At 60.6% G+C, this 14185-nt stretch overlaps 1 protein-coding gene across 2 annotated transcripts in view; it reads right to left on the minus strand.

Annotated features, from left to right (window-relative positions):
- IDUA (alpha-L-iduronidase) overlaps positions 1-14185 on the minus strand; it is a 21198-nt gene continuing 7013 nt past the window's right edge. The window contains exons 3-14 of one of the 2 annotated variants that reach the window (XM_032135266.2): positions 8182-8267; positions 7899-8006; positions 7343-7438; positions 7024-7226; positions 6744-6923; positions 6420-6636; positions 5964-6176; positions 5735-5856; positions 5426-5551; positions 5271-5347; positions 4784-4884; positions 1-4636 (exon numbers count right to left, since the gene is read on the minus strand). In XM_032135266.2, the coding sequence (XP_031991157.1) occupies positions 4503-4636; positions 4784-4884; positions 5271-5347; positions 5426-5551; positions 5735-5856; positions 5964-6176; positions 6420-6636; positions 6744-6923; positions 7024-7226; positions 7343-7438; positions 7899-8006; positions 8182-8267 (1663 nt within the window). In that variant the 3' untranslated portion in view covers positions 1-4502. The remainder of the gene's footprint in view (positions 4637-4783; positions 4885-5270; positions 5348-5425; positions 5552-5734; positions 5857-5963; positions 6177-6419; positions 6637-6743; positions 6924-7023; positions 7227-7342; positions 7439-7898; positions 8007-8181; positions 8268-14185) is intronic. The other variant, XM_058430337.1, reaches the window with a different exon arrangement.

Raw genomic sequence — 14185 nt, forward strand, 5'->3', positions numbered from 1 at the left:
TGAAACGGAGAAAAATGACTAGAAAAATGGAGAGAGCATCAGTGAACTGTGGTTCACCTTCAAGTGGTGAAATATGGGTATAATTGGAGTCCCCAAAGGAGAGGAGACAGAGGTTGGGAAATAATAAAGCTGTTTTTTGATCGAGCAGAGTGAATCACCTGCAGGAGTGTCTAAGGTGTCCCTCAAGCAGAAGGAAGGTCATACCCAATGGGAAACTGAATCTACACAAAGAAATGAGGAACACCAGAAACGGCAACTAAATGAGTGAGTATAAAGAGTGTTTTTCTGAGTCAGAGTCTCACTCTGTCGCCCAGGCTGGACTGCAGTGGCACGATCTCGGCTCACTGCAACCTCCGCCTCCCAGGTTCAAGCGATTCTCCTGCTACAGCCTCCCAAGTAGCTGGGATTACAGGCATGTGCCAGCACACCTGGCTAAGTTTTGTATTTTTAGTAGAGGCGGGGTTTCACCATGTTGGCCAGGCTGGTCTTGAACTCCTGACCTCAGGTGATCCACTTGCCTTGATAATCATCTGATTAACGTAAAAATAATGTATTGTGCGGTTTATAGCATATGAAAAATCAAAATATGTAACAACAATAGCACAATGGCTGAGAGGGAAAAATGGAAATGTAATGTTGTAAGGTTGACTATATATGAGGTTATATGATACCACCTGAAGTTAGTCGCAAGTTAAAAATGTATAGTAGGCGGGGTGCAGTGTCTCACGCCTGTAATCCCAGCACTTTGGGAGGCTGAGGCGGATGGATCATGAGGTCAGGAGTTTGAGACCAGCCTGGACAATATAGTGAAACCCCATCTCTACTAAAAACACAAAAATTAGCCGGGCGTGGTGGCGTACGCCTGTAGTCCCAGCTACTCAGGGGGCTGAGGCAGAAGAATTGCTTGAACCTGGGAGGCAGAGGTTGCAGTGGGCCACTGTACTCTAGCCTGGGTGACAGAGTGAGATTCTGTCTCAAAAAGAAAAAAGAGGCCGGACACAGTGGCTCACGCCTGTAATCCCAGCACTCTGGAGGCTGAGGCGGGCGGATCACGAGGTCAGGAGATCGAGACCATCCTGTCTAACACAGTGAAACACCCGTCTCTACTAAAAATACAAAAAATTAGCTGGGCGTGGTGGCAGGCGCCTGTAGTCCCAGCTACTCGGGAGGCTGAGGCAGGAGAATTGCTTGAATCTGGGAGGCAGAGGTTGCAGTGAGCTGAGATCGCGCCACTGCCCTCCAGCCTGGGCAACAGAGCAAGACTCCATCTCAAAAAAAAAAAAAAAAAAAAAGTATAGTATAAATCTGAAAGCAACCATTAAAATAAAGAATTACAGCTAATAAGACAACAAAGGACACAAATAGAATTTAAAAATTAACCCCCCCAAAAAAGCAGAGAAAGAGGGAGAAGAAAAAATGAGATGAGTCAAAGACAGCTAGCAAGATGGTAGATCTAAACCCCATGACATTGATAATCATATTAAATGCAAACATTCTGAACATCCCACCTAAAAGGTAGAGATTTTCGGATTGGGTAAAAAAGCAATACCCATCTCTACGCTGCCTAGAAGAAACACACATCAAATATAAAGACACAATTATGTTAAAAGGATAGGGAAGGATGTACCACACTGACACTACTCAACAGAAATCTGGCCAGGCGCGGTGGGATGCCCATGTAGTCCCAGCTACTTGGGAGGCTGAGATGGAAGGACCACTTAAGCCCAGAAGTTCATGTCCAGAATGGGCAGCATAGTGACAGACCTTGTCTCTAATAAAAAGACAGAGGAGGCCGGGCGCCATGGCTCACGCCTGCAATCCCAGCACTTTGGGAGACCAAGGCAGGCAGATCACTTGAGGTCAAGAGTTTGAGATCAGCCTGGCCAACATGGGGAAATCCCATTTCTACTAAAAATACAAAAATTAGCCATGTGTGGTGACACACGCCTGTAATCCCAGCGACGCTGGAGACTGAGGCAGGAGAATTGCTTGAATCTGGGAGGCAGAGGGTGCAGTGAGCCGAGATTGCACCACTGCACTCCAGCCTGGGGGACAGAGCAAGACTCAGGCTCAAAAAAAAAAAAACAAAAACGCACACACACACAAAACTACATCATGATCAAGGGAGGTTCATGAAGAGATGCAAAGCTGATTTGTCAATGAGCTGACCTAGGGTTGTTCACCCAGCACAATGAGACCGACGTCCACACCGAGGTTTGCAGCAGGCGGCAGGAGAGTGCTTCCTTGCAGGCGCCAAGGAAGGAGGACCAGGGCAGCTCGTACTTAAGTGCTGGCCTCTCGGATAGCGTGCAGGCAAGGGTTTTTAAAGACAGGTGTAAATTTCAGGAAAATAGAATTCACAGGCAAGATTGTAAACCAAAACACAGAGGTTATACATTGGTTTTGGCCTAAAAGGGAGGGATATCTTGAAGGAGTGAGGGGTATTCCAGGTCATAAGTAGATTCAAAGATTTTCTGGGGCTGGGCATGGCAGCTCACGCCTGTAATCTCAGCACTTTGGGAGGCTGAGGTGGTTGGATCACAACGTCGGGAGTTCGAGACCAGCCTGGCCAATACAGTAGAGCCCTGCTCTACTAAAAATACAAAAATTAGCCAGGTGTTGTGGCGTGCGCCTGTAATCCCAGCTGCTTGGGAGACTGAGGCATGAGAATCACTTGAACCCAGGAGGCGGAGGCTGCAGTGAGCTGAGATTGCACCACTTCAGCCTGGGCAACTGAACGAGACCCTGTCTTACCAAATTAAAAAAAAAAAAGGCCAGGCGCGGTGGCTCACGCCTGTAATCCCAGCACTCTGGGAGGCCGAGGCGGGCGGATCACAAGGTCAGGAGATTGAGACCATCCTGGCTAACACGGTGAAACCCCGTCTCTACTAAAAGTACAAAAAAAAATTACTGGGCGTGGTGGTGGGCACCTGTATTCCCAGCTACTCGGGAGGCTGAGGCAGGAGAATGGCGTGAACCCAGGAGGCGGAGCTTCCAGTGAGCCGAGATCACGCCACTGCACTCCAGCCTGGGCGACGGAGTGAGACTCTTATCTCAGAGGCTGTGTGTGAGCTGATGGCCAGTGCGGGCTTCTCTGGCTCTTGGCACGGCCTCAAGCCTGACCCATTCACAGCGAGGGCCAAAGTGACCCCATGAGCAAGACCGGAGGGTGGGGACGCGTCGGTAAGCTGGTGGGGACGCGTCGGTAAGCTGGTGGCCGCCAGGGAAGGAGATGGCGACGGAACCTCATGGGGAAGGAGACAGATGCAGCTTTGCCGTTCAGCCAAGACTGGTGCCAGCGCCGTGGGGCCTCAGAACCCCCTGCTGTCACCTTGCCTCCAGAGGAGGGTCTGTCGTACCACCCTGGTGACCAGGCTCACACCAGGAATCCCAGCTGAGGGGGATACTTGGAGTATATGTGGCTATTTTTGCCAAAAGCCACAACACCCAAGTCCAGGAGTGAGGGGAGGATCCCTCGTGGGGTCTCTGTCCCACTCCAGCACCTTGGAGGCCCACTTTGGTTGGGGCAGGCAGGGTACATGGGCTTTGGGAGGTGCAGTGAAGCCAGTGGGCTCACCCCCTGCCCCCACCAGAGCCCCTGACAGCCTCCAGGGAAACGTGTGGGGTCTCTGTGCCCCAGCCCTCTGGCTGCCAGCCAAGGGTGGCCCTGGGAGGATGCTGGAGCGAGGGAAGAGACTGGGGCCTTGGTTCCCGGGGTCCTGCGCAGAGCACCTACAGGCTGGCCACACCCCTGGGTAGAAGGTCCCTGCTCCTTGCCAGGACGCCCAGCCCTGCCTGGACTGCTGAGTGCCCTGGGGGCTCCCCCGTGGCTTCCTGGCACCCTGCCTCCATCTCTGTAAACAGTCATCAAATTGTCCTCATCTGGCCCTGCCATGTCTCAAATCCGGAGCCAGGACAATCCGTGGTGGGGAGACACAGACCATGGTGGACACTACTGTTTCCTTCTGCTGGCCACCACCTGGGTCGCACAGGCGTGCCCCCATCCCACCCTCCACCGTGCTAGGGTACAGCAGTCTTCCCTCATGCAGCCTTAGCTCCCCACTCTGCAGAACAAGTAAGAAAGCAAGGGACCGGCATGCCGCCTCACCAGGGGTGATCCCGGAAACCCCTGGGTGGGCGGGGCCGAGCTGGCTCCCCAGCCTGACCCAGGGGCTCAACACGCTTCCGGTCCAGGCTTGGGAGTGGTCTGAGTGGGAGCGAGGGGGAAAGAGGCCTCGCTCCAGCTGGGTCCTCATCAGCCACCGGGGTTTACCCTTGGAGGCTGCCCTGGAATGTGCCCAGGGCCAAGCCACAGAGCCTCAGCCGGAGACTGATGTGTGCAAAGCCACTTTAAAAGGGGCGTTGGTACCAAGATATAAAAGAAAATAATAAAATATAAAAATATATTGCAAAGGGGGTGATGGGAGGGCAGCGTGGGCACAGTGCAGCCCCAGCTCGCTGACTGCCGGTGGAGGTGCAGCCCACTGGGGCTCAGCACAGGCTCATGGATTGCCCGGGGGTGGGGGCCCTCTTGGCGCAGGGACCTCCAGGTACGGCACAGGGTTCGAGAAGGGGCCTGGTCGGGCCCAGTAATCCAGGGCTCGAACTCGGTAGGAGCCAGAGACAGCACCTGTGTCTGGAGACAAGCAGACACGTGTGCCAACCGGAACCTGCCCCCACCCGAAAGCCCCCTGACCCCAGGCTTCTCGAGGCCCCCACCCAGTACTGCCCTGAGGCCCAAGAATGGGGTGGCTGAGTCCAGGGTAGCGGGTGGTGGGCGCACCTGGGCTGAACACAAAGAGGTTGAAGGTCGATGGCTTCCTGCTGACCGGGGTGTACGCCTTACCGTCCTGAGAGAACTGGATCTCGTATGTCCACAGGCACCTGGGGAGGTCAGGCCAAGACCAAGGCTGGGGTCAAGACAGTCCTCAAAGGTGGGGGCAGGCAGGGCAGGGCCGGGTGGATCCACAGCCCCATTCCCTCAAGCCCCTCGGAGGCACCTCCCCAGCGCCCGGGCACTCTTCCTGCCCAGACAGGAGAGGGCTGGAGCCCGAATGTCCATTTCATGTCCTCTAGGAGAACCCACACCCCACTGGCAAGGCCTGGCGCGTGGCCCACAGTGTGTGGGGTGAAGGGCAGGGACGCACAGCTGCGAGGGAGGGAGCTGGTGGGCCACGGCAAGTGGCCCGAATGACCGCATGGCTGAAGGGGTCGGGACCCAGGGAGGTGCCTAGGACCAGGCAGCGGGAGGGGCGGCCCCACTCACGCACTTGGAGCCCACGTGTTCATCCGACCAGACCAGAACCAGCTGCCCTTGGGTCAGGGGCAGGGCGCGGAGCCGCGTGACCTGGGGGAGGGAGGGGCTGTGATGGGGTCGGGGAGGCGGAGTCCGGGCCGCGGCGCGGGTTAGGGGACTGCCACTTGCCTGCCCGGGCAGCATCTCGGGGCGCGCGCACACGTGCACCAGCAAAAGCGACGGCAGCCGCAGCGCGGGGCGCAGGGTCAGGCGGCCGCTGGCGGGTAAGGGGCGCGGTGCCGCGGCCACCGGGTCCTGGGCGCAGTGGCGGGTCCTCAGGGTTCTCCAGGGGGGCTGAGGACGCTCGGCCCGACCTCAGGGCGAACGCCCCCGGCCCACCGCTCCGCCTCCCACCCACACCGCCTCGGGGCCCCCGCCTTTGGTCCCCACCCCGCCGGGACCCCGGCCCGGCCCCTCGCCCCTCCACGGCCCACCCACCTCGGCCGCGCGCATGCGCCGGAACTGCTCAGCCGAAGGGAAGACGGGCCGGCCCAGGCGCCGCCACTCGCCGTCCGGGCTACAGAGCCGGTTGTCCAGGTAGCGCGTGACGTAGACCAGGCCTGCGGGGCCGGACACTCACGCCTCGGCTCCCCGGGCCGCCCCCTCCAGGGCCCGCCCCCTCCAGAGCCCCAGCGGGACCAGAGCCCTCCCTGGGACCCCGGCTCACCCGGGCCGGGGGGCACCCCGCGCAGCCGCAGGGTCACCGCGACGCTGCCGTTGGGGTGGGCGCGGGTGTCGTCGCTCGCGTAGATCAGCACCGCGGCACGCCAGGCGTCGGCCGGGCCCTGGGGGCGGTGGGCGCTGGCCAGGACTCCCACCGTGTGGTTGCTGTCCAGGACCGTCCCGGCCCGCGACACCTCGGCCCAGAGCTGCTCCTCATCTGCGGGGCGGGAGGCCGTCGCCGCGTGGGTCCGTTGCCCCGCCGCCCCCCGACCCAGGGCCGGGGCTCCCACCACTCGCTCCCCCTCCCCTTGGTGAAGGAGTCCCCAGGCCCCGCCACGCAGAGGCGCACCCCGGGAAGCGCGCGGCTGGAGGAAGTGCGCTCCCCGCAGCGGGACCTTCGCAGGAGCCGCTCCCCAGCCTGGAGGGCCCTGGCCGGCCCACCCCAGCGGCCCCGGCTCACCCAGCAGCGCCAGCAGCCCCATGGCGGTGAGCACCGGCTTGCGCAGCAGCTGCACGTGCGGCGGGCGGGTGTTGTTGACCTGGAAGCGCGCGGTGAGCGTGCGCTGCGCGAAGGGGTGCGGGTGGTAGCTCAAGAAGGCGTTGTCGTTGCTCAGAAGCGCGTAGGGGAAGGCGGAACTGGTGTTGGCCAGTAGCAGGTTCTGATGCTGCGCGATGACCTGCGGGTGTCCAGGGCGGCTGGGACCGCGTGGCGCGGCCACCGCTCGCCTGTCCCGTCCCAGGAGGAAGGTGGCTGGGGGGCGCGCAGGGCGTTGGGCCGGCCCACCTTCACCACCATGGCCGCGTAGGTCACGTCGGCCCTCCACGGCTGCGGCAGGGACCAGCCCACCAGCGGGTCCGCCTCGTCGTTGTAGATGGGGGTGTCCGCGAACTTGGGGAAGAGCTGCCGGATCTGCTGCGCGACGGCCTTCTCCTGCTCCAGGATGGAGATGGAGCTGCGCGCACCCTGCGGGCGGGGCCGCCTCAGCACCACCAGGGTCAGCACGGCCCGGGGCACCGCGGCTGAGGGCGCAGAACCCCGGGGCGGACGGAGGGGCAGGGCGCACCTTCCTGTGGAGGGAGATGTAGTCCAGCCGCACGCCCGCCTCCCCGGTGAAGAAGTTGGTACCGTCGTGGCAGTGGCGCAGGAGGCCCCAGCTCAGCGGGGATCGCGGTGGGGTGTGGAAGGAGTCGCCGGGGCCTCCCAGCCGCAGGGCGGGGCTGGCGGCGCGCAGACCCTCCGAGCAGGCATCGTAGTAGTTCAGGAAGCCTGGGCCGGGGGGAGCGCTGCGTCTACACCTACCCTGGGGACCAGCGGCTTAGCCTCCGCTCCTGCTTTCCTCTGCCCCCTCTCAGCCGGGCAGGACCCCAGGAAGCGGTGCACACCTTGCATGGTCATGGAGACGTTGTCAAAGTCGTGGTGGTCTGGCTCGTTCCACGTCTCGAAGTTCCACTTGGAAACATGCGCCAGTCCGTACCTACCTGCAGAGGAGCCTTGCTGTCCCCCCAGCACAGGTGAATCTTGCCTCAGTGACTCCCACGGAGGGTGCAAGGTGATGAAGGGCGTCTGACTCAAGATGAACCCCATCTCCACGCAGGCCAGCCTCCCGCCCCACATCAGGAAGCCCTGGCTCAAAGGGGTCCAAGACCTGGGCGGCAGCCTGGGTGATAGGGGTGCAGCCTGCCCAGGAGTACCCCCCATCCCGGGGGCCCAGGGCCTTCACCCACCCACCAAGCCCAGGAGTACCCCCCAGCCTGGGGCCCCAGGGCCTGCACCGACCACCAACGTATCCCTTGTCCCCCCCATCCCCCCAAGGGTCTGGTCCTGCCCACCAATATATCTCCTGACCAGGCAGCAGCCTGCTTGATAGGGGTACAACCTGCCCAGGAGTACCCCCGCCCCGGCCAGGGCCCCAGGGCCCCAGGGCCTGCGCTTGCCCACCGATGTATCTCCTGGCCAGGCTGGAGACCAAGTCCTTCCACTCAAACACCTGCTGCTTGTCCTCAAAGTCGGTGAAGTGGCCCGAAGCACTGCCCATCAGCTCAAACCCTGGAACACAGGAGGGCTGCCCCACCGCCCACCGCACACGACACCCATGCTCTGCCAGGCCTGTGCTCCGGCACCAAGGCCAGCCCTGAATGGACATCCAAGGACCCGGAGGGGCTGGGTGAGGGAGAGGGTGGGCAGGGCAAGGGGGTGCAGGAGGGCAGAGCCCACAGCTCACCTGGGAGGAGCTGATTCTCCCTGAGAAGGTCCAGGTACCCGTCCAGGTGGGTGAAGTTGTAGCTCAGGCCCCGTCCAGTGGACCCCCTGCAGAAGGACGGCCAGCATCAGGAAGCAGGATGCCCACACAGCTCCGTGCTCCAGGCTGGAACCGTGGCCACAACAGAGCGTGTGGGAGCCTGCAAGGTGCCACACGGGACTTGGGTGCTGACTTCCCGAGGGGCCCTTCCCCTTGGAAAATAATCAACCCTATGAAAGCCTAGTGTGAACTATGCTATCTGTATATGGAGACTCCCCAACCCTACACCATCAAGAGATGGAAGACTTGGGGTGGGGGTTCGGAATGGCCCTGAGGCTCAGTGGGACGAGGCAGGCAGGTCCCGAGCAGCCGTGGCCAGGGGTCAGGAGCCAGGCAGGACCTGGTGGACACCCCACCCTGGTTCTCTGCACCTCCTGGAGGCCCAGGAGTGCCCCATTTCCCCTCCCACACCCCAAGAGGCAACATGGGTGGGCAGGAAAGGGAGAAGGGGGCCGCCCTGCCACTGCACTTGCAGATGGGGCTGAATTCCCACAAGGCCTGCATTCCAAGGGGACAGGCGTCATAAGGGAATGGGAATCTTTGGTGAAGGGGATACAACAGGGAGTGAGGAGCCTGATGGTCAGCAAGGGACCTCTCTGAGGAGACATCTAAGGCTACCATGCAATGGGACCAGCCAGCAGGAAGACGTCCAGGCAGCAGATGGCATCGCCAGTGCAAAGGCTCTGGGACAGAATAAGGGTGGATATCATGGGATATGAGGCTCCATGGGGGTCTGGAAGTGACTGCTTTGAGGATGGGACCCTGACCCAGAGCGCAACAGGGATCCCTTTCAGGGTTCTGAGCTGAGCAGTGCCAGGGCATTTTTCTTTTTTCTTTTTCTGAGAGGGAGTCTTGCTCTGTTGCCCAGCCTGGAGTGCAGTGGTGCGATCTCGGCTCACTGCAAGCTTCCCCTCCTGGGTTCACGCCATTCTGCCTCAGCCTCCCAAGTAGCTGGGACTATAGGCGCCCACCACCACGCCCGGCTAATTTTTTTTTGTATTTTTAGTAGAGACGGGGTTTCACTGTGTTAGCCAGGATGGTCTCCATCTCCTGACCTCGTGTTCCGCCCACCTCAGCCTCCAGCGTGTTTTTCAAGGATCTCTCTGGCAGCTCACTGGAGTCAGGGTGGGAGCTGGAAGACTGGCTGGGGGCCGTGGGGGTCGCCCACAGAGGTATGGTGCCCAGACTGGATGGTGACTGTGCAGGCTGTGAGCAGAGGGACTGATGAGGTTTGAGGTGAGATGGGGGTTGGGGGGTCGTCCAGGGCAACTGTGGATTTCAACTTGGGCAGCTGCGCGGGTGGATGAGCTTGGAGTGAGACTGGTCTTGGTTTTGGCCATGTGGAGTTGGACATCTGAGGGTGAACTGAGTGAGGAGGCTGGTGTGCAAGGGTCTGGGGTTGTGGGTGATACTTCTGGCCTGAGGGAAGGGGAATGGGGTGAATGGAATAGCAGCCGGCCTTGAGCCTGGAGTGAGAAGCAGAGACCAGGCTGGCCAGGATCTGAGGGCTTCCTGCGGACGCCACGCAGGTCAGCACAGCTGCGCGTGGGGCAGTGCACCTCCTGTGGCAGCTGGCTTTGTGCCACATCTGCAGTGGTGGAGGATGGGGTTACCACCATGGACCGGAATCTGGCCCTATACAGCTCCCTGTCTGTCAATCTCCCCATGCCACTGCACCCCCAGCTCCACAGCAAAGGTCTGGACACCTCAGCACCTCCCTTCTGGTCCTCCCATGGTGTACAAGATCAAGGCAGAGCCTTGGCGGGAGTCTACAGCCTTCAGGTGTGGGCTCCTGCTCCGCCCCGCCTCTGCCGGTCCCCACCTGCTCCTGTACCCAGGGCTGGGCGCCCAGCAGGAGCAGCAGGAGTCCCTGAGGTCCACCCCACCCGGCCCCTACCACCTCCCCTCCCCTCCATCCAAAGGACACACTGGTAGCAAAGAAGTATAACTTAAGAAGCACTTGGATAAGAATTAAATGCCCAGAAGGTGCATTCCAAAGTCCCACGGAGTTGGAGTAGCAGGGCACGGCGACCTGGAGGAAAGTGAAGGCCCAGCTGGGCTTCAGGTTTTCTCTGCAGAACCCCAAGGCGATAGCCCGGCAGCCCGTGACCCTAGCGGGGGGGAGCCCCAGCATCAGAGATGTCCCTGGCCTGACACCCAAGGCGCCTCTTGAGTGTCATCTGGCAGGGCCAGCCTCGCAGCGAGGGCAGCCCGGGACAGGGATCCCCGCTCCCAGGGGCGACCCCAGGCCCAGGAACCCCAGAGTCAGTCCACAGGCCCCAGGGCCCATCCTCCGCCTGGCCCCCATTGGGAGGGGCCTTGAGAGACCGACGCTGGGGAGGGCACTGGGCCGGCGAGATGGAGCGCGCAGCCCACCCCCAGGGCCGGAGACGCAGACAAGCCACCGCCCAGCCCGGAACGGAAGCCGCGGGGGCGCGTCAGCCCTGCCAGACCCCGCGCGGGGTGTCGCTGGGGCCGCGGCGGCGCACAACGGGCTCATTCACCGCGCGGCCGCGGCTGGGCGGCCGCCCGGGTCCCCACGTCCCCGCCCCTGGGCCCGAGCGCGTGCGCCGCGAAGACAGCGCGGCTGCCGGGCCTGGTGAGTGCGCGGGGCGGGGCCGCGCGTGCATGGGGGTTCGCAAGCGGTGGGGGGAGACCGCGCGGGGTGGGGAGCAGGGCCGCGCGCTCCTGAGGGTGGGGGTGGGAGTGCGGGGCAGGGGCGGAGGCCGGGCTCGCTGGGCTGGGGGCGCGGGGCGGGTACAGACCTGCCTCTTGGGAGAACCTGCATCTGTGGCCGGGACGAAGGGGATGAAGGGGACGCAGGTGCTAGAGGGTGCAGGCCGGGGCCTCCTCTTCTCCAGACCTCGGAGCTCGCCCACCCGCGGGAGGGTCTCTGGGAATAAACTCGGGTCCCATCCCAAAGCCCTATCGGCCAGGCTTTTTTCCACGGGTGGGAGGCAAGGATACAAGATCTCCTTTCCCAGTAAATGGATTCCGATGTAACACGGCTGATTTAAAGACAAAACGAAGTAAGCGTGTGACACAAGACTGGCCAGGGGTTCAGGCGGGAGGGGGGTTCAGGCATGTCCCAGTTGCTGGGGCCCCCACGCCCCCTGTCCTGCGTGGGCCAAGCGGGGAAGGAAGGAGGTGTTGGCAGCCCTGTGCCCGCACAGGCTCGGGGTAGAATGGGCTACCCATTCTCTCTGGCCAGCAAGGCCCCGGACCCCTGGGCACTCAGCCTTTGGGCCTGGTCACAGGGCAGCACCAGCCACTGCCTCAATGCTCAGAGAAACTGAGGCAGAGACACGTGGGAGGGGGCAGGTCAGGCCCCAAGGGTCGTACAAGGATGACCTCATCTGCTTTAGACACCCAGCCTAGGTAGGGACTAAAAGGGCATAAGGCCCAATGCCTGCAGAAGACCCCTGAGGCCAGGCCCCTGCAGTGCGGCTGAGGCTGTTCCTGAACTGTGCTCACCTGCCTAAAACCTCACCTCGGGTCCCCATGAGCCAACCTCTGGAAACCTCCACCACCCTTCCTGAGGAGGGAAGGGCCACCTCCCACTCCAGGTTTTTCTGTGGCCCCAGGTGGCACTGCCCACCCTACCCTGCAGGCAGGCGTCTGCACCAAGTGCCCCATCCCTGCTGTAGCACCCAGGTCCTCCCTGCCTCCTTTAGGGAGACCTTGAGGGAACAAGCCCAGCCCCCTGGGTCTCCCCAGTTCTCCAACAACTCTGCTGGTGGCTGCACCCACAGGAGCCCTTATCTGTCCCAGGGAGGGGCCTGAGGCCCTGCGTGACTGCCTTACCCCACCCACTGGCCAACCACTTTTTACAGCACAGCTCCCAACTGCTGGGCAAACAGCTGCTTCCCAGGGACCACTGGGGCCCAGGTTGGGCTGGGGTGGGAGCAAGGGCTCAGACTCGGAGGACAGGGCAGGGGCTTCGAGGAGAAATCAGACTTGGAGAGGGCATCCCAGGTGGACGCTATGGGGGTACGAGACCCTGGAGCGTTCAGCCCCGCCCACATCTCACACTCAGGATGTCTCCTACTCTCTGGCCACCCCAACTACATTCCACTCCCATTTCACCTCCAAATGGGGGTACTGCAGCCCAGTCTTCCCTGGGCTCACCCAGGGCTGTGGGGAACTAGCAGGGCTTAGCAGACAGCTTCCACAAGGAGGTACCTTTGGTGGGGTGAGTGTCCAGGGTCTCCTCCCTCCGGGGCTCTGCCCCATCAATGTCAGTGTCCTCGTCCTGGGGGAATGGAACCCCGGCACATCAGCCGGTTCTGCAAGACCCTCGGCATCAATCCCACGTGGACAGGAGAAGTAGAGCCTGTGGCTTCTGTTCCCAGGATAGAGTCAGGCTGCCCAAGGTGCCAGGGCCAGCTTGGCCTTCCAGTCCCACCTGAGGGACCCACCGCAGCCTCCTGGCCTCCCTTGGGATGGGAGAGCACTGAGGGCTGCAGCCCCTTGTTACAGTCACCCTCCGGCCACAGGTGCCCAGTGCAGGCTCCCACCCAGTACTCACTGTCAAAGTTGGGGAGGGACCTGAGGTTCCCAAGGAATTTTTTTTTTTTTTTTTTTTTTGAGACAGAACGGCCGGGCGCGGTGGCTCACACCTGTAATCCCAGCACTTTGGGAGGCTGAGGCGGGTGGATCACAAGGTCAGGAGTTCAAGACCAGCCTGACCAACATAGTGAAACCCTGTCTGTACTAAAAATACAAAAATTAGCCGGGCGTGGTGGCGCACGCCTGTAGTCCCAACTACTCAGGCGGCTGAGGCAGGAGAATTGCTTGAACCCGGGAGGCAGAGGCTGCAGTGAGCCGAGATTGCGCCACTGCACTCCAGCCTGGGCAACAGAGGGCAGAGCGAGACTCCGTCTCAAAAAAAAAAAAAAAAAAAAGACTTGCAGGCTGGACTGAAGTGGTACAATCATATCTCACTGCAGCCTGGACCTCCAGGGCTCAAGCGACCCTCCTACCTTAGCTTCCCAAAGTGCTGGGCCAATGATAGCGTTTGTTTTTGAGACAGGCTCTTGTTCTGTGGCCTAGGATAGGGTGCAGTGGTGCAATCATACCTCACGGCAGCCTCAAACTCCTGGGCTCAAGCCATGCTCCTGCCTGAGCCGCTTGAGTAGCTGGGATACAGGCACACACCACCACACCCAGCTAATTTTGTACTTTTAATTTTTGTAAAGGTTGGGGGGCGGGGGTCGGCTGGGTGCAGTGGCTCAAGCCTGTAATCTCAGCACTTTGGGAGGCCGAGGTGGGCGGATCACGACTTCAGGAGATCAGCACCATCCTGGCTAACACGGTGAAACCCCGTCTCCACTAAAAATACAAAAAATTAGCCGGGCGTGGTGGTGGGCGCCTGTAGTCCCAGCTACTCCGGAAGCTGAGGCAAGAGAATCACTTGAACCCGGGAGGCAGAGCTTGCAGTGAGCCAAGATCATGCCACTGTACTCCAGCCTGGGCAACAGAGCGAGACTCCGTCTCAAAAAAAAAAAAAAAATTAGCCAGGCATGGTGGCGGGCGCCTGTAGTCCCAGCTACTCAGGAGGCTGAGGCAGGAGAATGGCGTGAACCCAGGAGGCGGAGCTTCCAGTGAGCCGAGATCACACCACTGCATTCCAGCCTGGGTGACAGAGCGAGACTCCGCCTAAAAAAAAAAAAAAAAAAAAAAGAAAAAGAAAAAGGTGGGGGGGGCGTCTCACTATGTTGACCAGGCTGGTCTTGAACTCCTGGCCTTAAGCGATCCTCCTGTCTAGGCCTCCTAAAGTGTTGGAATTACAGGAGTGAACCACCGTGCCTGGCTAATAATTCCTTTTAAAAAGCAGCTTACCCTCATTTTCACGTGTGGGCCTAATTTAGTTCACTTTAAAAAATCATTTGTCTTCACCCCAGCCCTATGAGGCAGGCACTGCTGG

This window comes from Hylobates moloch, unplaced genomic scaffold (assembly GCF_009828535.3).
Source record: "Hylobates moloch isolate HMO894 unplaced genomic scaffold, HMol_V3 SCAFFOLD_17, whole genome shotgun sequence".
Taxonomy (NCBI): domain Eukaryota; kingdom Metazoa; phylum Chordata; class Mammalia; order Primates; family Hylobatidae; genus Hylobates; species Hylobates moloch.